The following is a 26,846-nucleotide window of genomic DNA, read 5'->3' on the forward strand; positions in this document are numbered from 1 at the left end:
TTATCCTATTAAATTCCATGAATTTCATAAATACATTCCTGTGTGGTAAAATTTTTGACACCAATTTAAACATTTACAAATTTAATATGAGTCACTTTACCTATATGAGCAATAAGCACTAATGTTAAGACCTTAGTGAATGGATATTTTCTACTAAAAGAAATCACAGTTTAAAACAATTTTAAAATTACAATTTATATTTGCATGTAATCTTTTTTTAACTTTTAATAGCACTTTCTATGCATTATTACTTTATGTGACACATGATTATTCCTCTTTAAGTAAAAAGAAGACTTAAATATTTAAGAAGTGGGTTACTTGAGGAATTTTGTACAATTAACTTCCTAGCTAAAAGAATCTTAAAGAATTTGACCATTTGGAGTTGGCGTTCTGAGGGTAAGGAAGGCAATATTTTCAAACAAATGGACATACGAGTATTACAATACAAGTTTCAGGTGAGAAAATGAACATCTTATAAAAGGTGCAGGTACTGAGCCTTAAAAGTCATGCTTACTGAGTAACAGAAAATTCAAGTACCAACTGAAGTAGTCTTTTATTTTTTTTTTTAAATTTCCAGGTCTTGGAAAATACAATGGGAAAAGATTCTGTAGCAGCAAAATATAAGACATTATATGGGTTGATAGAGAACCTAAGGTAAATTTAATTGTAACTGATTGATCTTCCTTTCCAGGAATTTAAACCATGTGTGTGGGGTGGGGGGGCAGGTAGCATATGACTGGAAGTAATAAGAAGAGAATAAGAAGTAAAATATATATATGCATAGTTATGACACATTCCACGTGTAATATACATTTGAAATATATGCAAAGGAGAGGTTAAAACAAAGAAATCTAAGACTAGAGAGAAGGCTTTCAGCTGGATAGGACATGATGAGGGGTTGGGTCTTAAGGGGATGGATATCAAGCATTGGAGAGAGAGAGAGAGATAAATAAAGGCAGGGGGAAACTAATTCCAGTTACTGGGACTGGCATGGAAAAAATAAAAAAATGTGTTTATCTATGTGTGTGTGTGTGTGTGTGTGTGTGTGTGTGTGTGTGTGTGTATGTATGTGTATTGAAATGCATATCATGAGAATGGGAAGCAAAGAACAGTTAATTTTGACTGGAATATAGGTTACATGAGTAATATTAGTAAAATTAGATAAAGTTGAGAGATATCTAGATGTCACCAGAATCACATTTTTAATTGTGAAAAAACAAAACTATATTTTAATGAACATACACCAAGCAAGTATTGACATTAATCAAAGATAATGTCTAAGTGATATTTTTTAAATTTCCTAATAGAATTTTAAAATCTCTCTTTTTAGAAAAATTAAATTCTAATGGTAATTCATACTTGGGGGGGTAAACTTCATATCTAGCTTAAGAAATAGATTGCTGTCTTGGACAAATAACATTAGATATGAAAGGCATAAGGGCATTATGTTTATAAGATAACATGGAATTGATAAATTAATACATGTAACGCACAATAATTTTGACATCTGAAAATTTCTGCAGATCCATTAATTCTAAGTAACTCAAAGCTTCCATAACAGTGTACCTCTCACCAATATAATTATACTATATTACTGATATACTACATTATGTCAGGTACACAGTTTTTTTCCTATTAGGGATAATAGATTTACATTTGTCTAGTATGTGGTCTCATTTGAATTCTAAGTAACTCAAAGCTTTCCATAACAATGAACCTCTCACCTATGAAAATAATGCTATTGATATATTATCCATCAGGCACACAGTTTTTTCTATTAGGGATAACAGGTTTACACTTGTACAATTTCACCTGCACCTGTACTTCAATAACATTGGGAAGCTGTGGTCAAGGATGGAGTCTAGAGCTATGGAGTGGTAAACAGCTGTAAATGGGTCACATACTCAAAATCATGACCTCACCTTCTTGAGTTAAATAACACAAATGACAAAACTACAATGCTAACTGGAAATGCATTAATGATAAAGCAGGTATGGTCTCAGGAAGCTTGAGTTTAGAAAGTTCTTTCAATTTGGGAAGAATGCTGGAGTTGAGAGAAGAAATGATCAAGTAGAAGGCTTAGATTTAGGATGAAAATGCAGGAATATTTTTAAAAATTTAGGTATATACACTTGCAATTGAGATTTTCAGGGTGAGAAAGGAAAGGATGGATACAGGGATACTGAAAGAACTGGAAAAGAGGTTGACTGAGAAGACACAAAAGGACACAGTGAGGGAAATAAGGCTGTGTATATGTACAAAGTTAAGAAGTATTCTTCAAGACTTTTTAATATCTACTTATGACATGAGTACACAACTATTTCATACTCACTGCTCTGGTGTCTGAGACTAAATCTTGCAACTTGATCCTAAATTCAATAGTCCTCTCTATTACTCAATGATATCCTTAATCTTCCCATATGGTTCTCACAACTCCAGTTGTGAGAACCAGATGCAAAAACGATATCAGGAACTTTTAACTGCAATAGAGTAATTCCAGCACTGCAGCTGTCATAACCCATGGTAGGTGTGACAGCTTCCCAGATAGTTTAATCTGGAAGACTGATCCTAATATTGTTGGAGCACTAAGCCTCTGAAGTGATCAACTACATTTGCTGAATAACATTAAGGTAAAGGTATAGATAAAATATTCATGTTCAGAAGTCCTACTTTTAAGGGAAAAGGTTCAATGAAAGCAAGTACTGGGTTCTTCTGAAATCAAAATCTTGTCTCCTACATTATACTTAAAGTTGAACAATTTAGCATATGTACAAAAAATGAATTTGAGAGCAAGTCAAACTAAACTTCATTCCTTAAATTCCATTTTAGTAGATATTTTTCATGACAATCTATAGTGGAGAAAAAAATGATTACCTTTTGGCTTAACTTCTGGTAATGGATCTATTCATACCTAAGCTCAACTTGAGACCAGAGATACACAATCAGTTGCTGACCATACCTGAAGCCTAATAAGCTGAGGGTCACATCTATGTCATGAATTATGGCAGCAGATAAAACTAATAAGATAACTAAAGCAATCCAGTTATACTGGGCCCTTTACCCCAGAGAGAATGGAGGATTGGGCAGCTATAACGATCAGTGGTAGTATTCAATATAATCCTTGACGTCAAAGGAAATTTTTGTAATCCAATGTATCTAATATCTGCTTATTTTAGATTGCTAACTTTGTTCTGGCTCCTTTTGTTCTCATCATAAAACTGTAAGCTCAGCACTTAGGAATCACAAGCAGATCAATATTCAGTAGTGGCAAAGACTGTTAGGCGGTTCAGTGGATAGAGAGATCATTGGTCTCAAGATACCAGCTGTGTGATGCAGGGCAAATCAATTAACTTTTCTCAGTTTCTGTAAAACAGATATAATAATAGCACCTATCTCTGAGGGTTAATGTGATTAAGAAAATGAGATAATATTTATAAAGTGACTTGCAAAATTTAAGTACTACACAGATGTTATGACTATAAATATAATAATTATTATTATTATTATCATTATTATCTGACCAACTCCTGATTGAGCATCAAGTGACTTAAGGGATTTTTCTAGTAAAGAACAAAAGAAATTGTAGCTACATTGAAGATTAACATATTACCTGTCCAGGAGCAGTTATGTGACACAGTGGATAGTGTGTCAGACCTGGAGTTAGAAAGATGCAAGTCCAAATTCAACCTCAGATACATACTAGATGTGTTATCCTGGGCAAGTCACTCAGCCTATGCTTACCTCAATTTCCTCATCTGTAAAATAAGGATAATAATAGCATCTATCTCCCAGGACTGTTGTGAGGATCGAATGAAATAATAAGTGTAAAGTGTTTAGCACAGTGCATGGCACATAGTGTTGTAAAATTCTAGTTGTTGATTATTGTTTTATTCTAGCATGAATAAATTACTTTTAAGGTTGCTATAATGGCAAGTTGTATTGAAAATGCAGTGATATAAAAGATGAAAATTTTGAGAAAAGCAAATGCTTGAATATCTTTTCATTGGATCAAAAGCTACAAGGCTATTTATATTTTTCATTATACCAGTTTTTACTTTTTTAGATATTTACATATTCTTTCAAATTATGACACATCAGGAAAATGGTGTGAGAATCTAGTATTTTTATTATCCTTTTCTTAATTACATTAATACGATCCTGAAGTAAGCACTAAAATACAAATTAGTGTTTGTTACTCTGAAGCAAAGTCCATAGATAGTTTCTGGTAGGAAAATAAAACTTACTGTTCAGAACATTCTCCAGTTTTTGCGTCATAGATCCTTCTACTTTTTCTGTTCCATCCGCTTCCAGTTTTTGATGGATAGCTAGAATAAATGTCAAGTTAAAATGCAGGCCATTTTAATGGTTGAGAACCCATTACATCAAAATGACAACTTTAAACAGCTTTCAACAAAAAAAGATCATATTATTTTCACTGCTAGAGAGGAATAACACAAACATGCGACAGTTTGCAAAGTAACCAGTCAGATACAGCCAAATTTATTCACAGTTTAGTTCTATTAAAATAACACATCATATACACATTTTACTCATTTACTCTCTTAAGGTTGAGCAATAAAAACAATTGACTTTAGAAAAGAAATGTAGAAATTATAACAGACAGTTTGGCACCCTGCACTCTGTTTCTACATGATGGCAAGTGACCTTATTTTTAAAGTCACCTTGTAAATCTTTGTTTTGCTCAGGTGCAAAGCAGAAATTCTACCAACTTCAATGAAAAGTTGGAAAAAATTCACCTCTGTAATAGGATAGGGATGGGAACTAGACTTGTAATTTCCTAGCTTTAGGGAACTCTGAAATGCTTTTTTGTTTTCATTTTAAAAACAGAACTAATGTTTCTTTCTTTTCTTTTTTCTTTTGGCAAGGTAATGGGGTTAATTAAGCAGCTTGCTTGAGGCCACAGAGCTAGGTAATTATTAAGTGTCTGAGGCCAGATTTGAACTCAGGTACTCCTGACTCCAGGACCAGTGCTCTATCTACTGTGCCACCTAGTCACCCCACCCACCCAATGTTTCTTTCTTAAAAAAAAAATTTAAATCTGTATGGAAGAAAAACTTGAACCCATAATCTTTATCTGTAAGAAGAGAAACAAATTTGAGTTAAAGATTAAAAATTAGACTGGCAAAGAATGTGTTGTTCACTTGCTCCATGGATCCAAAATTACTGCCTATGTTTACTATTCTTTTAAATTCTGTAGCTGATCTTAGTAAAAAGTCTTTCACTACTCAAGTTCCTAAATAGACCAATAAATGAAAAAATACAAAATGGTTTTAAAAGGTTTTAACTATGTAGATAATCTTAATCTCCTATTTAGAATGTTATTCCATGTTTCTTGTCCCAGAATCATGGTCACTAAATTTGGAGAGGTTCAGCAACATCACATGAGCCAAAAGATAATGAATTCTTTTGATCTCAGTAGTCTGGGCCACAGTCTTAAAATTGGTGCAATTTGCATCTGTGTAGTACATACTCAAGTAAAGAATTTATAAATCATTTAAATTACTGAGTAATTAGAGCTTTGAAATCCCAAGATTCTATGACCATAGGAAAAATCACTTAATCTCTTAAAGCTCAGCAGAAAAATCAACTGGCTGAATTTCTATCTTTTCTTGGGTATTCTTTGAGATAAAATTAACAGTAAACAAAGGATATAGGAAAGTTTTCTCGTTTCTTTTTGTATTTTGCATTTCAGTACACTTTAGTATTACAAAGGCAGTTATATTCAATAATACCTTAATTATTCATTCAGAGTAACTAGGTGGTGCTGTGCATAGAGTACCAGTCTTGGTATCAGGAAGAATTCTTTTCTTGAGTTCAAATCTGATCTCATTCACTTACTAGCCATGTAACCCTAGGCAACTCACTTAACTCTACTTCCTCATATGTAAAATGAACTGGAAAAGGAAATGGCAAACCACTCCAGTACCTTGCCAAGAAAATCCCAAGAATCATACACAATTGAACAATAATCATCCTTAATTCTAAGAAGTTACTTCTTTCCCTTGAAGAATTTAAAGGAAGTAATTGTCCTTTATATAATCTAGATTGTTAATCTACATACAGATTTCACATATATATATATACATGCAAATATATATATGAACATACATATATGTGTATGTCTCTCTCTATATGTGTACATATATATTTATATAAATATATATGTAAAATCACTCCAGTAATCAAAGTTATATTGTAGCAGTAGAATACAAATTTCTTGGGAGAACGAACTGTTTCATGTTTTTTCATACCAAGAATGAATAAAAGGTTTATTGGTACAAAATCATTCACTCAAATGTAGAAAGTTTCAATTATGTTAAGTGTATTCATGAAAAGTTTTACAAATTTACATATATATATACGTATATATATATACATATATGTGTGTGTGTGTGTGTGTGTGTGTGTGTGTGTGTGTGGTCCTAGTAAAGCTGACAATGTATAATATACAAGAATTAAATTCCCTTAGTAAAAAAAACACTATAAGAGAAGATGGATTAAATTTGTAGAGTGCACTTTGACTGGGACAACCATCAATCACTCTGCCAAAGGAAGATTATTATTACACAGGCTGTAGCTATAGTAGTGAGCACCATAGTAAATGAAGACTAAAAAGAGGCCTCTTCTATCCCCATCCCCTCATAAAGTTTCCTAGAATTCTGCACTAGTTCTTTTTTAAAATTTTTATTTTATTTAAGGTAATGGGGCTGATGTGACTTGCCCAAGGTCACACAGCTAGGTAATTATTAAGTGTCTGAGTCCAGATTTGAACTCAGGTCCTCCTGACTCCAAAGTCAGTGCTCTTTCTCTCTAAGGTTGTTTGGCACTATTCCAAATAGAATCTTAATAGAATGATAGCAATACAAAGAAAGGAAAAAGAAAATAGGATATGACAAGCAAATAATCAATAGATGATTAAAGACTAAGAGCATCTTTAAAAAAATAGATAATGTATTAACAGTATCACAGAAAATGTGTCTATTAATGTTAAATTACTTTAATAATATAACATCAATTAAATAAAACATAGGATGTAAATAGCTACAAAATGGCATCAAAGCAGAGTTCCCTGCTATTAATTATAAATGTCATCGTTTTCTTAATTTTAATTCTTACTCAGAAAAGAGTCCTTATATTTGCAAAGCTCCACTTCTGAGGATGCTCCATGTGGCTTGACAGTGGTGATGAAATGCTGCCTCACCACAGCCACACACAGCCTCACCCACTGACTTGGACAAGACCCCTCACTGAAGGGAGGTCACACTGAGGTGAACTTAGGTCTCCTTCAGCTCAGTTTATCATCTACGTCTGATGACAAAGCAAATGTGCTTGCAAACATCTCCACATTAACTGTGCTATTCAAACTGTCAGTCAAACATAAGGGGAGAGGAGACATTGGAATTTTTTTTTTATTTTTTTATTTAAGGCAATGGGGTTAAGTGGCTTGCCCAAGGCTGGATTTGAACTCAGGCCCTCCTGACTCCAGGGTCAGTGCTCTATTCACTTTCCACCTAGCTTCCCAAGACATTGGAATCTGATAAAGCTATCATATTTTTCAGGAAATTAAATAACTAAATGTCTACTGGCCTTTTGTTTGATTGGTAAACACTTTCTAAATTACATAATGCAAAAAAAAAGAAAAAGAAAAAACTAAAAGTTCAATGAGCACGATTTTTCTTTTTTTTCCCAATGTGAGAAACTATTTTAAAACATGAAGTTTGGGCAATATCTACATTTGGTAGTATAATGCATTATAAAAAAATTCATTAAATGCTTTTTTAAAGAGGAAGCTGTTGAAAACTGCAACCCCCCCATCTAGTGAATATAATTGACTCACAATATATTTTAATCATTTATCCTACTTTGAAATGAAATGGAGAGTTAATAATGTTAGTCCATTAACAAGTATTTATTAAGCACTTATTATATGCCAAATATTTTGTAATTTATAAGAGCAAATAAAATGATAAAAACCTACTGTTTCTAGTATAGTGATATACAATATATACTCTTGGCTCTGTTCTACTGAAGACACTTATCAATCATTTAGCAGAAAACACAGGTGATACACACTTATCAAATATGTGATGATAAAACAGGAAGGATAAGTCAATCAATCAAAAAATGTTTAATTCTTTACTAGTCTTTACAAGGCACTTTGGCAGACAAAAATGAAAAGCAAAATAGGAGTGTAATGTATTGAGGGAAAATGGCCTGTTCACCTGACTAGATAAAATAGGATAATATATTGAGATAGGGATAAATATAAGTCTTACACATGGATTCAAAAATAATCACCAGCAGATGTGTATAATGTACATGCTTAGACAGTCTGTTGAAAAAGACCATATGGTATTAGTACTATACGGTGTGCCACAAGGAGGTATTTATAATTTCATTGCAGCTCTTTGTGTACTTGACTTATAACCTCTACTAGACTTTGAGTCCCTTGTGGGCAGGGACTGTTTTGTTTCATCTATGAATCTTTAACAGGTCATTGAATATAGCAGGTAATTAATTGTTTAAAATGAATACACAAGCAACTTCTTCTTCTTCTGACTGCCCTTGACTAGCTCTGGGGTTTGGGTCAGTCATTTTTCTGGACCTCAGTTCCCCCATCTGTAAAATGAGGAGATTGAACTACATGACTTAAAAAAGTTTATTCCTTTCCTAAGATCCTAGGGATTCTGAAATGATTTCATTATTCAAAATTGGTGCTTCTGTCCTGAAAATAGGAGATAAGACAAAAGCAGCATGTGAATTCTTAATCAGCCATAAAATTATTTTCCAATAAAAAGAATTCAATGCAAAGTTAGAAAATAATTCAATAATTCTGAAAACTGAAGTCTTTATTCTAGTCATAAAAGTATCTAACCTCCACCAGTAATGAAATGAAAGGTTAATCCTCATTCAGTTATCCCTTCCTCCTAATTCATTTGGTATTGGCTAAAAGAAAGCAAAAAATTTTTGTTTTGGCCTAGTGAATAAATTCTGTTCACCTTGCTGAAGATGAATAAAGCATATCCCTGAAAAGATTCAAGAAGGGCTATGTTTCAATGCTCTTGGGATTCATTTTGCTTCTTTAACATTATAATTTTAAACTGCTAACTGACTGTATATTTTGTTTGCCTTAGCATCAAGTACCTTCTTTTCCCCTCAATACTCTTCCTATTCATTTGGTTACATTGGAACAAAATTATACATCATTTCCTTCTTTTGATTATTGTCACAGAGTCTCTAAATCCCTGACTATACTTCTTTCAACAGTTCATCATTTTTATATTCAATGACAGTGGCGCCAAATATGTTGATATAACTTTAAAAAATACTGAATGCCAACAAAACTATAGTTATGAGTACAACAGGTCTTAAAGGAAAATACTCAATATTTTATCCTGGAAAAAAAAGACTCATTTATGTAAAGTTTTTCAAGTCCCACAAAAACTGAATGATGAATCTGAACAAAACAGCTAACAAATCTAAAGTTATATACTTGGATGATTACAATACTTACTTTTAATCACTTATGCTGTAATATACTTCACCTTTACAAATATTTGCTTTTTCCCTAGAGTTGGGGAAATGGTCACACTAAACAGAAAAAAAAAATTACTTTCTAGAATGAGCCTAAAAAAGGTCTCTGAAAAAGGCAACTAAAATTTTATGTTACTTGAGAAGAAGAGATTATACAGTTTAAAACTTAACATTTTTTGTTAAAAGGAAACTGTGTCAACTTTTATAAAAAGCAAAGAAATATACTAATGGTTCCCCCGCCCCGTGCAAAACTGCAAAACAACATATTAAGGACATTTTGGAAGCAACAATAAAATTCAATTTTTACTTTTGGCAGGTGTTGTACATTGAGACATTTTCATTTCAGTTTGAAAAATCATAAAGAAAAGATGAGGCAAATAGTAAAGGCACTAAATGTTTTGTATGGCAGTCATTCAAAGAATAAACACCCTTTTCCCAATATGTTTTTTTGCTCACAATTAAAAGGCAAATGGAACCACTCTACAGCAAAATTGCTTAAGTGGATGAAGTTTTCCTTTGAATCTTCCACTTTCTCTATTGTGATATTTAATACTTCACTGCCAAATTCATGCCATTATGAATGTTTCCCAGCATAAAGGACAATAAATTGGTATGGGCAGCACAGCATAGCAATGTTTTGAAAAGGTCCTGATAATGCAGTCACATATTTTTGCCACCAGGAAGGATAAGAATCATGCTTTGAGGGGTGGCTAGGTGGCGTAGTGGATAAAGCACCAGCCCTGGAGTCAGGAGTACCTGGGTTCAAATCTGGTCTCAGACACTTAATAATTACCTAGCTGTGTGGCCTTGGGCAAGCCACTTAACCCCATTTGCCTTGCAAAAACCTGAAAAAAAAATCATGCTTTCTTGTTTCCAATTCTATCTGCAATAAAATTTTTAATAACTCCTCTTTTGCACTTATTTTAGGTTTGTTGATTTTGTAATTTAAAAAGCATATTCAGTTCATTAATCTTTTTTCTGATTCATTAATGTATGCCTGTAAGGATATGATTTTCCCCCCAAGGACTGTGTTAGCTCAATCTCAGAAACTTTGGATTGTTATTTCATCATTATCAGTTTCTTTTATGTAATTATTGCTTCTATGATTTATTATTTGATTCTCTCATTAGTTAAAATTTTATTGTTAAGTCTACATTTAAGTCTTTTTTTTTTTGTTTGGATCCCTGACACAATTTCAATTTTTATTGCATTATGATTTATCAAAAATATACTAAATATTTCTACTTTTTTGCATTTATTTGTAATACCTCTGCATTCTAGTACATGGGAGATTTTTATATAAGTTCCATGTAAAGAAATACATAGGACTTCCAGCCAAGATGGCTGAGAGAAGACAGACACTGTGCTAAGGTCTCCTGGTCTTCCCTCATATATAATATGAAACAAACCTCTTATCAGAAATTCGATTGACAACCCCCCCCAAAAAAGAAGCTAGGAGAAGAACATCTACCTCAAAGTTTGTCTTTGGAGATCTTGGGTGAGCTGGGATCAGAAAGCAGAGAGCCTGCCAGGAGGGGAGACAGCCACACTAACCTAGGATCAGCCACAGAGACCTTGACTGTGGGGAGCTGCAGTCTAAGAGCCAATTGGGGCGTGCAGGCTTTGGCTGTGGGACTGATGGTCTGGGGCACTCCAGCAGGGCAGGAGGGTAAGTTCCAGTGTGGACAGTAACAGACATTGATCCCCTGGGCTCCTCTGGTCTGAAGGACCTCAGACTCCATACTTTCACTTCAGTGAAGTCCTCATCCAAGAACAAACACAGTAATAGGCCCCCTCCTCCTCAGGCTCAGGGGAGAGTGGAAAAGGGAGAGTAACTATCTTGCCCCAGGGCATAGCCCACATTATTCAAAGATAAAAGTATCTAGTAGAAGCACCATCTAGCCCCTCTAGGCCAAGGGAGAGGGCCTCAAGTCAAGGTCACAAACACTTCAGAGAAAGCACCCATCACCCATAACTGGTCAGACCACTTGGAGTTACTAAGCCCAGTGAGCAAAGCTTCTAGCGCCCCCTACTGGCCAGTCCACTTGGAGTTATTAAACTTAGCAAAACTTCTAGGGATCTCAATACCAAACTTTGGTGAACCAGCCCCTCCCCCCAACACAAGATCTCAGGAAAATGAAGAAGGGTGAGTAGAAAGGTGAGGTCCATAGGAAAATTCTTATATGATCTGGTGTCCAGCACAGGAAAGACTTCCTTGAAGAAATCAAGAAGGAGTTTAAAAATCAATTGGAAAATTTGGGAGAGAAAATTAACACCTTTCAACAAGAAAACAAATTCATGAAAAATACAATTGGACAAATGCAAAAAGAAAATAATTCTCTCAAAAGTTCAATTGGTCAAATGGAAAACTCTTTCAAAAATAGAATTGACCACTTGGAAAAGGAGTTGCAAAAGGTAAATGAAGAAAATTCTTCTCTAAAAAAAGAATGGAGTCTGTGGAAACTAATAACTTCATGAAACGACAAGAATCTGATAAACAAAACTGAAATCTTAAAAAAATAGAAGAAAATGTAAAATACCTCATAGACAAAACCACTGACCTCAAGAATATAACAAGGAGAGACAACATAAGAATCACTGGGCTTCCTGAAAATATTAAAGAGAAAAAAAAAGCCTGGACTTATTATTACAGGACTTAGTGATGGAAAATTGCCCTGACATCATGGAACCAGAGGGCAAAATAGTTGTTGAAAGAATACATTGAACCCCTCCAGAAAGGGATCCTGAAATGAAAACACCAAGGAATATTGTGGCCAAATTCCAGAATTAGCAGAAAAAAAGGAGAAAATCCTGTAGATTTTCCAGAAAGAAACAATTTAGATACCAAGGTACCACAGTAAGGATTACACAGGACCTAGCTAGATCACCATTAAGGGACTGAAGGGCCTGGAATATGATATTCCAAAAAGCTTGGAATACAGCCAAGAATTCACTATCAGGCGAAACTGAGCCTTTTCTTCCGGGGAAAAGATGGACATTTAATGAATTAGGAGACTGCCAACCTTTCCTGATGAAAAGACCAGAGAGCTAAATAGAAAATTTGGACTTCAAACAGGAGAACTAAGAGGCACATGAAAAGGTTTAAAAAAAAGTAAAGGAAAAAAACCTGCTATCCAAAACAAACAAACAAACTGCTATCCAATAAGATGAAACTGGCTATATCCCTACCTGGGAGAAAGACTCAAGAATTGTAACTATTAGAGAGAATATACTTAGCCAGAAGTGATGGACACTCATGACTTCTCTGTGACTCAGATAGAATGATTTAAAAACAATATCTCCTTAAAAAGGGGGTCCGTAAAGAGATGGGAAGATGGAGGAGACTGAATGGGGTAAAACTCATTACATTAGGAGGTACAAAGGACCTATTGCAATAGAAGGGAAGAAGGGAGGAGGTTGAGAACTGCCTGAATCTTACTTTCATCAGATTTAGCTTAAAGTTAACATACATACAGTCAGTTAAGAAACTTATCTTACCTTTCAAGTATTAAAAGGGGAAAAGGGGAGGGAGGAAGGAAAGGGAACCAAACAGAAGGAAGGGAAGGAAGAAAGGGCAAAGGAAAGGGGAAAGAAAGGGGAGGGGGTTGGATATAGGAGGGCAAACACACTGAAGGGGGTGGCATTCAGAAACAAAATAATGGGGAATATGGATAAAGTGAAAAAATAGGGAAAATACAAACAAGGAAGATAGCATGGAGAGTAATTATAACTTTGGATGGGAATGGGATGAACTCTCCCTTAAAACATAAGCAAATAGGGGTGGCTAGGTGGCATAGGGGACAAAGCACCAGCCCTAGAGTCAGAAGCACCTGGGTTCAAATCTGGTCTCAGACACTTAATAATTACCTAGCTGTGTGGCCTTGGGCCAGCCACTTAACCCCATTTGCCTTACAAAACAAACAAAAAAAGCAAATATCAGAGTAGATTAATAACCAGAATCCTGTAATATGCTGCTTTAGAAGAAACTCATTTGAAGCAGAGAGATACATATTGAGTAAAGCTAGGTTGGAGCAAAATATATTTTGCTTCAGCTGAAGTGAAAAAAGTAGGGGTAGCAATCCTTATCTCAGACAAAGCAGCTGCAAAAATAAATATCATTAAAAGAGATAAAGACGGAAACTATGTCCTCCTAAAAGGTACCATAGATAATAAAGTAATTTCAATACTAAATATACATGCACCAAATGGCATAGCATCCAAATTCTTGGAGAACTTGAAGGAATTACAGGAAGATATAGACAGCAAGACTCTACTGGTGGGAGACCTCAACCTCCCACTCTCAGATTTAGATAAATCTAATCATAAAATAAACAAGAAGAAAGTTAAGGAGGTAAACAGAATGTTAGAAAACCTAGACATGATAGACCTATAGAGGAAACTGAATGTGGACAGAAAGGAATCTACTTTTTTTTTCCTGCAAAATTGACAGTGTACTAGGGCATAAAAACCTAATAATCAATTGCAGAAAGGCAGAAATAGTGAATACAACTTTCTCAGATCATAATGCAATAAAAATCACATGCAATATTGGAGGAGATATAGACCCCAAACTAACTGTAAACTAAATAACATCATTTTAAAGAATGAGCGGATCAAATAACAAATTATATAAAGAATTAATTATTTCATCCTAGATGACAATAATGATACAACATACCAAAACTTATGGGATACAGCCAAGACAGCTGTCAGGTGATATATTATATCTTTAAATGCTTACATGAATAAATTAGAGAAAGAGGAAATCAATGAACTAAACATGTGACTAAAAAAAATTAGAGACAGAATAAATTAAAACCCCTCAATTAAATAAATTAGAAATTCTAAAAATTAAAGGAGAAATTAATAAAACTGAAAGCAAGAAAACTATTGAACTAATAAATAAAACCAAGCATTGGTTTTATGAAAAAACAGTAAAATTGATACACCACTGGTTAATTTGATTTAAAAAAAAAGAAAGAAGAAAACCACAATGCTAGTATCATAAATGAAAAAAGATGAACTTACCATCAAGGAAGAGGAAATTAAAATAATAATTCAGAATTATTTTGCCCAACTCTATGCCAATAAATTTGATAATCTAAGTGAAATAGATGAATATTTACAAAAATAAAAGTTGCCCAGATTAAATGAAGAGGAAATTAAATACCTAAAAAATTCCTATCTCAGAAAAAAAGAAATTCAACAATTCCCTAAGAAGAAATCTCCAGGGCCAGATGGGTTCACAAGTGAATTCTATCAAACAATTGGATCCAATTCTATATAAACTCTTTGGAAAAATAAGTGGAGACAGAACTCTGCCTAATGCTTTCTATGACACTAATATGGTGCTGATACCTAAACCAGGAAGAGCTAAAAGAGAAAAAGAAAATTATAGACCTATCTCTCTGATGAATATAGATATAAAAATCCTAAATAAAATCTTAGTAAAATGATTACAACAAGTTATCACTAGGTTAATACATTATGACCAAGTAGGATTTACCTCAGGAATGCAGAGTTGGTTCAATATTAGGAAAACTGTTAGTATAATTAATTGTATCAATAACAAACCTATCAGAAATCATATGATTATATCAATAGATGCTGAAAAAGCCTTTGACAAAATATAGCACCCATTCCTACTAAAGCATTAGAGAGCTTAGGAATAAATGGACTGTTCCTTAGAATATTAAGTAGTATCTATCTGAAACCATCAACAAGCATTATATTCAATAGAGAGAGGCTAGAGGCATTCTCAAAGAGATGGGGATAAAACAAGGATGCCCATTATCACTACTACTATTCAATATTGTATTAGAAATGTTGGCTTCAGCAATAAGAGAAGAAAAAGAAATTGAAGGAATTAGAATTGGGAAGGAAGACAAAAGTCTCACTCTTTGCAGATGACATGATAGTAGTATACCTAGAGAATCCCAAGAAATCATCTAAAAAACTACTAGAAATAGTTAGCAACTTTAGCAAAGTTGCAGGATATAAAATAAACCCTCATAAATCCTCAACATTTCTATACATGACTAGCAAGATGCAGCAGAAAGAGCTAGAAAGAAAAATCCCTTTCAAAGTAAGTTCAGACAATATAAAATATTTGGAAGTCTACCTGCCAAGGCAGACTCAGAAACTTTTTGAAAACAATTTCAAAACACTTCTCACACAAATAAAATCAGATTTAAATAACTGGGAAAATATCAACTGCTTATGCACAGGCTGAGCTAATGTAAAAAAATGACATTTCTACCAAAATTAAACTACTTATTTAGTGCCCTACCAATCAAAATTCCAAAAAATTACTTTAATGGGCTAGAAAAAATTGCAAGCAAATTCATATGGAGAAATAAAAAGTCAAAAATTTCCAGGGATTTAATGAAAAAAAAGTACAAAGAAGGTGGCATAGCCCTACTTTTCCTTAAGGATATGATTTCTCTCTCATCACATTCAGCTTAGATCACAGAGCACATCATATCCTCCTCTCTATTCCACTACCTCTTTTTATGAGCCCTCCCCATTTTGTAATATAGTCTCATAAAAAAGCATACTTTTTTATTGATAGTTTTGTTTTTTAACTGTTCCTTTCAGTACAATTGTTTATTTTAATTGTTCCTTTAGTTTCAATTGTTAGTTCAATTTAGTTCAATTATTCAGCACCATTATTTGTTTCAATTTTCCTTTAATTTCTTTGTCTCTTTATATATTTTTAATGTTTTGATTCATCACATGATTGAAATTTCTGTTAGGGATTTGCCTCATACATAGTAAAATAAATTTTCCATCCAATTTTATTGTGCTATTTTATTTTCCAAATGTCTTTGTTTTAAAAAATGTATTTCTTGTAAGCAACAGATTGTAGAGTATTTTCCCTTATTCAATCTGTCACTCTTTGTATTATTGATTTAATCCATTTACATTTAAAATTATAAGAGTTTAAGTTTATTTCGTTTTCTATTTCTAAAATTTTTTTTGTTATGACTTTCTTCCCCTCTTCTCCTGGAAATAGAGTATTAGGTTCCTCTACTTACTTTACTTTAATCTTCTTTTTTAATGTTGCCCTATTCACAATGATTCTCTTACTTTCATCCCTGATTCCTTTTATTTGTGACCCCATTACCTTTAGAGTTTTATTAGTTCTTTCTCTCTTGCTTTTATCTGGTTATATATTTCTTCCCCATCTTTTTTTAAAATTTCATTTAGTTAAGTAGCTTCCTTCTTCCCTTTCTCTCCCTGTAAATCTTACTCAATCTTTTTTTAATTTCATTTTTATGTCCCTTTCCAAAAAGAATTTCTTTTTCTTCATTATCTATCTATAATTTAGACCCTCTAAACAATGCAGTTTCTTTTTTCTCTATTTTTCATGAAATCAAAACTTCAAAGGTTTCCATTCTAGGTTCTAAAAAGTTGTTTTCTGCCAACTTTTTAGAATTTGTTCCATGGATACCCCTTTTCCATTGTTTTTCACTTCTGGAACAATACCAATTACTGCAGGTGTCAAGAGAGAATACTAGGTCAAAGTGGGATCCCTCCCTTGACACATCTCTCATTATACAATCCAACAGTGATCTATGCCCTCCCTTTTTTCTACATACGCCTGATGTCTATATACTGGTATTCCTCCATGCATCAAGCTCTCTACCTCCCTGGAGACTTTTCAAGCACCCAATTCCCCTGGCCTCTCAGGATAAAGTTCTTTTCTCTCTCTTCATTATTCAATTTCTCTTCAGCCAAAGGAGCATTCATTAGTGGAGTCCCAGTCCCCTTCTACCTCCAAAGTAAGGCCTCCTTCCTTTCCCTCTTCCCTTTTCAATCTTCCTTCCTTCTTTCTCACCTACTCCCTTGAAGCTCTTCTCTTTCTGAGACAAAAGAGGTCACCTTTCCCTCATTGTTAGCTTTTGATTTGATCCCAGCACATCACTTCCTCCTTTCTATTCCTGTTTTCCTCTTCCTCCTTTTATAAACCTTCCCCATGTTGTAATATAGTCCCATTAAAAAAAAAAGCGTTGATTTACCTATAAGCAGGATATTTCCAGGTTCCATCTATAATGCCTGCTATCTGCCTCTTCACTGTTCCTTCCGCCAGATTGCCACTTTCACCCTGTCTCCTCATGTATGTTCAGAAAGAAGTTTTTTATTGGCTGTCACTGTCATCAGTTTTATCTGCTACATTTATTCATTTCTCCTGTATTTCTACTGTTGGGAAGGCAAAAAAAAATCTCTTCAACTGTATTTTTTTTCCTAAAAATATTTTAAATTCTCCTTTATTATTGAATGTTCATCTTTTGTCCTGTATGAATTTTATTGATTAGGTCACCCAGGGCTACATCCTGAGCTTCACTGCTCTTCAGAAAATTCTTCCTTTTCCTTTTTCCTTTAGAAAACTGCTCCATTTCCTCCTTCTTTTTTTCTAATGGGTGTGGAATAGTCTTTGGTTATCTGAATGTCCTATCCTTTGTATTTGCATTTCTTCTGACACCTTGTAAAACCTATTGTTTCTTAACTGAAATATTAAATCACTGTATGTCTTGGACCTTGCAGTCTTAGATTTTTTTCCCTAGAGACACTCTGTGAATTCTTTCAATTGGAATTTCATTTTCTATATATAGAAGTTCTGAGTAAATTATATTATTTTCTGCATTATGGTGTTAAAGTTTTTTGTCCTGTCATATTCTTTTGGGAACTTAGTAACCTACCCTGTCCTCAAAATCAGCATGTTTTGTTTGCATAGTTAGATATTTTCTTTTAATGCTATTATTTTTGCTTCTCTTCTCAGTTATCCACTTCTGGTTTTTTTTTGCATTTTTTTGCATTTCCAATCTACTGTTAATTTCTGTTATTTTGATGAGGCTTATCATAGTAGATTAAAGTTTTTCTATTCTGTTTGTTCTTTTTCCTGTTTGGGACATACATTCTGCTTCATAATTCACATTTCTTTTTTTTTTTTAGGTTTTTTTGCAAGGCAAATGGGGTTAAGTGGCTTGCCCAGGGCCACACAGCTAGGTAATTATTAAGTGTCTGAGACCAGACTTGAACCCAGGTACTCCTGATTTCAGGGCCGGTGCTTTATCCACTGCGCCACCTAGCCGCCCCCACATTTCTCTTTTAAACAACTAACAAACAACATATCATGGTTTCATATTCTCAAATTCTATAGAGTCATGTGTGTCTCCTCAAATGTTGGATAATCTTCCTTTATTATTCAATATCTATTACAAGATCTGGAGACCAGATTTCCTTCTGTTACAGTTTTTATCCCCCTGTTTATGATTGAGGTCTTTGAATTCTCTTCTTCCTGAAATCTTTGGTAATTTGTTTCTTTCTCTCTTTTCCTCTTAGCCTTCCATTTTCTTTATTGGTTCTTTGGGGGCTGGATCTCAAAGCCTTCTTCCACACTGGGCAGTTCATGGTTCACCAGCTTAGGTCTCTGCCTTCACTGACTCTTGGGTAGTTTCAGTTGGGTTACTATACTCTTTCCCTCAGAGTTGGTGGAATGCTGAATAATCTATATGCAATTTCCTGTCCTAGAGACTTAGCCCACCACCTTTGTTCCTTAGTTCTCTGATCCAACACAGATCGTTCAGAGTCTGTTTTCCTTGGGAGCTCCACTTTAGAGTTTTGCAGTGCTACTGTTTCTGGGTTGCAGGCCCTGATAGAATTTTGCTCTTGGAGGGCTGTAGCTCAGCTTATAAAGGTGAAGCAAAATTCCACAGCTTTGTGCCTCCATGGTGCTAGAAAAAGTGAGGGAAAACCAAGTGTTGGCATGAGTTTTGTGGCAAACCTGTGTATGGTCCTCTGATTTGCTAATTCAGCTTTGATGCTAGTATAGGAAGTATCAGCTCAAGGTAAATAAGCAGCAATTCATAGATTTTTGTTTCTTTAACCTTCTGTTGGATTTGGGTTTCCTAAATCAAGGAGACTCTGAAGTTGCTTTATCTTTGGTGTATAATTTCTGTTTTGGTTTTGGAGAGGTTTGAGAGGTCATATGGAGCAGAGAAAATGTCTAGCTTTCCATCTTGTTGCTCAGGTGATTCAGAATTTTTCATCCTCCTTATGGAAGGAAATCATAAAGATTAAAACCTCTGGAGTCCCAGAATAAAAAAAATCACCTTTAACTATTCCTTCAAAGTTTCTTTAGCTATGTATAAAACAGACAGGAGGAGAGATTTTGGACTTGGTGGCCTCTGAAGTTCCTCCCAGTTCTGAATCTATTATCTTTTTTATCTTTTTCCTTTGAATGTATTTATATCCAATTACTCCATTTCCCAATCACTTTTCTCTTCAACTCTTGGCAGTTTAATTTCCATTTAATACTCTATTGAAACAACAATATAATCATCAAATAATGAAATGGAACTTGAGAAAAAAATTGAGCAAAAATGTTAAACTCTTAAAATTTCATTATTTTAGGTATTTTTGGCTACTATGCAAATTGTCTTTAAAATAAAGGGATATATATACACATATATATATATATGTGTGTGTGTATATATATATACACATATATGTGAAGAGAGAATTCATCTCCTAAATGAGTAAAATTTAACTTTCACATATATATACACCATTTTGCAGAATTTATTAAAATTAATTTATTTTCCAACAAAATATAGGACAGTATAGAAAAGAATTTAGGATTAGGATTAATTTTATAATATAATTAAATTTTGCAATGGATAACAGAAAAAAAGTTCACAGATACCAGAAAAAAAAAAACCTAATTCAACAAAATTTTGATTTGGTTATATTCATACAATGGTAATTATAGAATAGAACTGATCACTATTTATGGCAAATGATCAAAGGAGAGAGGTAGTATGTTACAGTGGATAAAAGCTGACATCAAAACCAAGAAAACCTAGATTCAAGACATCTTGGCTATGAAACCATGGATAAGGCACTTTAACTTCTTAGTGCTCTGGGCAACACTTTTAAACTGCAAGTTGCAGAGAAGGTGCCAATTTGCCTTGATAAATAAGGTTTTCTCACCTAGGAGTATCTGTATCAATGAAATTACAAGTCTAGATCCTATTCCCAACATGTGGTCAGTAACCATTATATTGTGCGTGCTGTATTAAATGTTTAAAATCTCATTTGGGGGCAGCTAGGTGGTGCAGTGGATAGAGCACTAGCCTTGGAGTCAGGAGTACCTGAGTTCAAATCCGAACTCAGACACTTAATAATTACCTAGCCGTGTGGCCTTGGGCAAGTCACTTAACCCCATCGCCTTGAAAAATCTAAAAAAAAAATCTTATTCGATGGCAATATTAAATAAATTCTGTTCAAGTATGCTTATTTTTCACTTGTTCATGGAACATATCTATCTGCCTCAAAGCCTAGAAGAAAAGGCATAAGAAAAAGACAGAATTATGGGGAAAACAGAAAACTTGGTGATACCAAATATTCTCTTGTTTCATTTAAAGATCCTTTCTGTTATATGATTTCATTATTTTCTGAGGATTGTAAAGAGACCTTGCAAATCATCTAGTGCAGGAGAAATACTGACTCTGGACTTTGAAAAATAACAAAAGTTGAAAAAGAAAAAAAGGAATATGAGTTTTAAAAGTAATTAAGTTATTGGTAAAATAACTTTTGCTAACTTAAGGCAGCATTTAAAAAATAAAATAATAAAACAAAATACTCTGAATTAAAATAATTTATTTTACTGGTTTAATTCAGTACTTGATCTATTTATCCTTTTTTCAAACTTGAAGACCATATAGACTTTGCTACATTTGGGAAATAATACAGAAAAGGAAGTGAGAAAAGCAATAGAAAATCAACAGTCTTCTCATTCTATACACATTGGGTTAAACTTTTAAAGTTAACCTGCTCTATACTATGCTATACTAAATACTACTATAACTAAATACAAATGTTAAAAAAAAATTCTTGGGTTTTATCTATTAGAATTCAGTATTCTTATCAGTCCAAAAGATTTGAGAAACACCAATAGAAAAAATAATCTCTCATCTCACACATGTTAGAAGGGTCAAAACAAAAGCCTCAGATGCAAAGATTTAAAGCACCAAACCTTCAAAGGGTTTTTAGCTTAGTCTGCAAAAAGTTTTTATGGTGCTTATTAGATCTCCACTTTTATAAAAATACAGAATGAATGTAGCACACCATAAATATTCTGCAAACACAGTGTCATGTTTCTATTATTGAAGCTCCTAGCAGATGATTCTGAGTATCAATTTACCTGAGAGGGCATCTTGTGCCTCAAAAAAAGTGCTTAGCCCTCCTTTCACATATGCCAGACTCCCTTCATTTTTCTTGTTCGCTTGTTTCTTCAGGTTGCTGACTGCCATTTTGAGCTGCTCAAAGCTGAAATTACACAAATAGAAACAAATGTTTAGTACTTGTACTTATGAACAATAATGTCAGATAATACATTAAGCACAAGATTCACATTATGTTATAATCTATTTTAAGAGACAATCAGAGTACAAAACCTATCAGATTAAAAACAAAAAGCTTTCAAATTCTAATGTGTTCATACTTTTAAATTTATCATAGGACCTTAGATTCCCAAATACATAAAAGGTCAGCTATGTAAAACTCAAATGGCATTTTCAAAAACATATTTGGCCACTTGGAAACATATATAAAATATATGTATTTAATATATATGTGCAAATGCTGTTTGTTATTTTTATCAAAGAACTCTCTAAAGCTACGGGTGGCATTCTGACTAAATGTGCAGGCAGCACACAAAGTTGGATGGGACAACACCAGATTAACAGGGTCAGGATTCAAAAGGACTCTGAAAGGTTAGAGTACTGGGCTAAATCTAGTAAGATGAAATTCAATTTGGATAAAGATTAAATCTTATACTTGGGTCCAAAAAATCAATTTCATAATAACAAGATGGGGAGGGATGATGAGACATGAATTTGTCTGAAAACGATTTAGAGTCAATTTCATTATGGTGATTTGTGTGATGTAGCAGCTAATGCACTCCAAGGCTGTATTGAACATTGATTCCAGGTAATGGTTTCTCTGTACAAAGTCTTTATCCAATTAACTCTGGAGTTTAAAATGAAAATAATTAATCTAGAGATTTTTCAAAGAAGTGTCATTATTTTTCTTCCTTAAGGATATGATTTCTCTGTCATCACATTCAACTAAGATCAATGTATAACAGACTAACAGAATGCCTTCTGTGGGGGGTGGGGGTGGGGGGGAGGGAAGCAAGAATAGGGGAAATTTATAAAACTCAATAAATAAAATCTTTCTTAAAAAAAAATCTTCCTTAAAAAAAGATTACTGTTCTGTTCATGTATAAAATTTTAAAAGGATAAATTCTACTGCATATTTAATTAATCACTCTGTGTTACAGTCTAAAAATATTATTATCCATGCCATCTCTTTGCAAAAGTCAGTCCCTAAGATGAACAAATAATGAACAAAATCAAAAATAATAGTAATGATATCTTATGGATCTGTCATCTAACTGACTAGCAGGGTAACTCAGAGGTTAAATAACTGAGGACAAGGTATTCAAACTTTAGTTTACAAAGAAAAGAATGGGAAACACAAGGTTTCCTTTTCAATTAGGCTGGAAAAATTAGATTTTTAAGTAGAAACTGAAAGACCCAACACTGAATATATTCTCAAGTACAATGTATTTATAAGTCTAAAACAGAGCTCATTTCAATTTTTTGTTTTTAAGCAAAAACAACCCACAAATATAATTTGGCTCTAATTTCCTTCCCACAGAAACTTATCAGGCAACATTTTGTTATAAAAACTTTGTTTTGGGCAGCTAGGTGGCGCAGTGGATAGAGCCCTGGCCCTGGAGTCAGGAGGACATGAGTTCAAATCGGACCTCAGATACTTAATAATTCCCTGTGTGACCTTGGGCAAGTCACTTAACCCTATTGCCTTGCAAAAAAAAACTTATTAAAGTTTAGTTTTATCACAAGTACAAAAAAAAGTTTTCCCTAACTAATGTACATTTGTTTTCATACCTTAAATATATAGTATAAAAGATTATGAAATGATCTTTAAAATTTATTTAATTTTTTAAAAAATTTTATTTATTTAAGTCAATGGGGTTAAGTGACTTTCCCAAAGTCACATAGCCAGGCAATTTTTAAGTGTCTGAGGCTGGATTTGAATCCAGATAGGCTGGTGCTCTTACCCACTTTGTCACCCAGCTGCCCCCTAAAAAATAATTTTAATAAATTTGAGAGTGAAAGAGTATTTTAGTTGTTTAAAATTACAACTCCATCTTGTGAATAAGTACTGATTTTTTTTTTTAGGTTTTTGCAAGGTAATGGAGTTAAAGTGACTTGCCCAAGGCCACACAGCTAGGTAATTATAAAGTGTCTGAGGCCAGATTTGAACTCAGGTACTCCTGACTCCAGGGCTGGTGCTTTATCCACTGTGCCACCTAGCCACTCCCCTTGATGTGAGTATCTTAACATTATGAATAGGTTAAATTTAAACAGTAAGCAAAAAAATCTGAATATCTGAAATTAAAGAGTCAAGGCTTCTTTCCTGCTATTTCAAGGCAAGTTTTTTTTAGTTTTTTTTTTTTTGCAAGGCAAGTAGAATTAAGTGGCTTACCCAAGGCCACACAGCTAGGTAATTATTAAGTATCTGAGGCTGGATTTGAACCAAGGTACTCCTGACTCCAGGACCAGTGCTCTATCCACTGCACCACCTAGCTGCCCCCAGGTAAGTTTTAAGGAGTGAGAAAGTAGCTTTCTTTTCCTTCTCTGGTCAAGGTTAAAAAAGGTAATTTCAAATCATTCCTGTAACTGGATTATGCTAAACTCATTAGTTCATGTTAAATTATTTTCAAAAAAGAGCTAGAAAGCCAACTAAATTTTATTGGCTTACAACATTTACTTCCTAGGATGTCATATAAGGACATCATGATTATGGCCCACAAAGTCTTACTCCAATGTATCATACTGCTGTGGTTGTAGTCTTGAGTTCTCAGAGGCTATGTTTGTAAATTGAAAGTTTTAGCAAAGCTAGAAAAGTTTTAAGAACAGGATAACTCTATATCTATTGTCAAATGACCATTTAAGAACTATTAATAAGTGGTAATTTTTTTCAGTCAAAAGAGAACATAAAAGCTTATCTATTAGAGTAAAATGTGTCACAATTTGGATAGGCAAGAGATAGTACTCAGGACAATGAAATTAGAGATTCCTGAAGCATTACAGTATAATCTCATTTCATGTTATCTTATTCATGAAAGTACAAAGGTATGCTGATTTTCAAAAATCTTAATGGATTGCTATCAACTTTAATATGAAACTTAGCAGTCACATGACACAACTTAACTGTTATAATTTGAATATCTACAAACCTTGTAGTTGAGTGGTTCTCTATCAGATACCAGGCAGCTGAGAAGTTCTCACTGGTAAAATCAGCACTCATTCCATGGAACAATGTTTCCAGGTCTTTCTGGGGAAATTTGCTTCTAAAAGCGAAATGTTAAGAATATTATATCATATAATAATATACATTATATGGAATGTATATGATAGAAAACAGTAAAAGCATGCAGTACTGAACATATATATAAAACATGTGAACATTATACTCGTTTCATTTTTTTGCACACACACACACACACACACACACACACACACACACACACACACACATATATATATATATATATATATATATATATATGTTATTTAAATACTCTTAGAAATCAGTTTCATCAGTAAGTACTCCTCCATCCAATGAAAGAGACTGGAATACACCTTGAACTTTGTGTAATGTTTTCAAGAATTGTAGCTAAAAAAACACCTGTACTGAAACCAACTTGGTGTTGCTTCTCTAAGTATATGTGTGTGTGTGTGTGTGTGTGTGTGTGTGTGTGTGTGTGTGTGTGTGTATATATATATATATATATATATATATATATATATATGTATATATACATAGGTTAATACTACTATGAAACCTGTAGTTGATCACTGGTCTTTCTAGTGAGGTATAACCTGTCACTACAGTATTTAATTATAGAATAATTGAGAAAATACTTATTTGTTTAAAATAATGATTTTAATAAAGTTATCAAAGTCCTAACAGCTCACACCTGCACCATCTCTTGCCAATATTCTTAATATCTAGTCACATGATCAATTCTTAACGGTTAAAGTAGAAAACCACGTTATATATCAAACATTGTACTAGGTACTGGACATACAGAGACAAAAGATGGAAGAGTTCTTGCTATCAAGGAACTAATTAATTTGCTTATTTTTGGTTTAGTGCAGACCTATGATTTCATTGGTATAAGGAGCTCTAATAAAGGAAGCTCCTTCTACCAATGTAGATTAACAGATATTTTACAGTATGAGCTCTTAAGAGTGCTGCCTTGGAGCAATAAAAAAAAGATTATTTACTCAGGTTCATAAAAGCAGTAGCTGCCACAAGTGGGACTTGAACCCAGGTCTTTCTGGCTATGAAGTAAGCACTCTAACCATTATGCAATGCTACAAAATAATACATTACAATTTTACAAGGGAGAGAACAGTAACAAAGGAGGAGACTTTGAAAATGTCTCAGAATTTTGACTAAGAAGGTGTCATGTTCAAATTAATATTTCAGTAACATCAACTGGGTAACTAAATGGGAGATAGACGAGAGAGATAAAGAGACATTAAAACAGAGAGACCATCTGAGGGCTACTGCAATCCTCCCAATGAGAGGTGATAAGGGCTTAATGCTGATGATTGATGCCTGTCAATAAAGAGATGGGAAAGAAATATGAAAGATGCTAAGGCAGAATTGCAGATTCTTAGGGGTTGAGGAAGAAAAGAATTAAGAATGACTTCAAATTTGTGAATTGGAATCAAAAGAAATGGGGTTGTTTGGAAAAGGGATGAATTTTTGGTGGAAATATGAGTTCTAGTTTGAATATGATAAATTTTAGGTGCTTATGAGACAACCAGGTGGAGATATCTAAAAGCAACTGGTAAGATGGGCCTTGTATTCAAGAGAGAAATATTAGGGTTCAGCATATAGATTTGAGAGGCCAAAGAGAGAAAAAGTATCTTCCTTGGGGAGATAGCTACTTGTCACACAAACTATAAAGTGATTCTTATTCTAATGTAATTTTAATTAGTTGACTTTTGAAGTCCATTCCTCTGAGATTTTATGATTCTAGGATTCTTAAGTACACAGAACAAGGAAATGAGAGTGTGGAAGACAGAGACCAAGGGATATTCACATTTAGGAGTTAAGAGGAAAATGAACCAGTTCGGCTAGAATGGATAAATGAACAAAAATATTTATTAAGTCTATAT

The 26,846-nt window shown here is 33.6% G+C and overlaps 1 protein-coding gene across 3 annotated transcripts in view; it reads right to left on the reverse strand.

Annotated features, from left to right (window-relative positions):
- EXOC2 (exocyst complex component 2) overlaps positions 1 to 26,846 on the reverse strand; it is a 234,013-nt gene that overhangs the window by 136,427 nt on the left and 70,740 nt on the right. For all 3 annotated transcript variants that reach the window (XM_074199429.1, XM_074199428.1, XM_074199430.1), the window contains exons 5-7: positions 24,890 to 25,003; positions 21,764 to 21,888; positions 4,245 to 4,325 (exon numbers count right to left, since the gene is read on the reverse strand). In XM_074199429.1, coding sequence (XP_074055530.1) covers positions 4,245 to 4,325; positions 21,764 to 21,888; positions 24,890 to 25,003 — 320 coding nt within the window. The remainder of the gene's footprint in view (positions 1 to 4,244; positions 4,326 to 21,763; positions 21,889 to 24,889; positions 25,004 to 26,846) is intronic.

This window comes from Macrotis lagotis, chromosome X, assembly GCF_037893015.1.
Source record: "Macrotis lagotis isolate mMagLag1 chromosome X, bilby.v1.9.chrom.fasta, whole genome shotgun sequence".
Taxonomy (NCBI): Eukaryota; Metazoa; Chordata; class Mammalia; order Peramelemorphia; family Peramelidae; genus Macrotis; species Macrotis lagotis.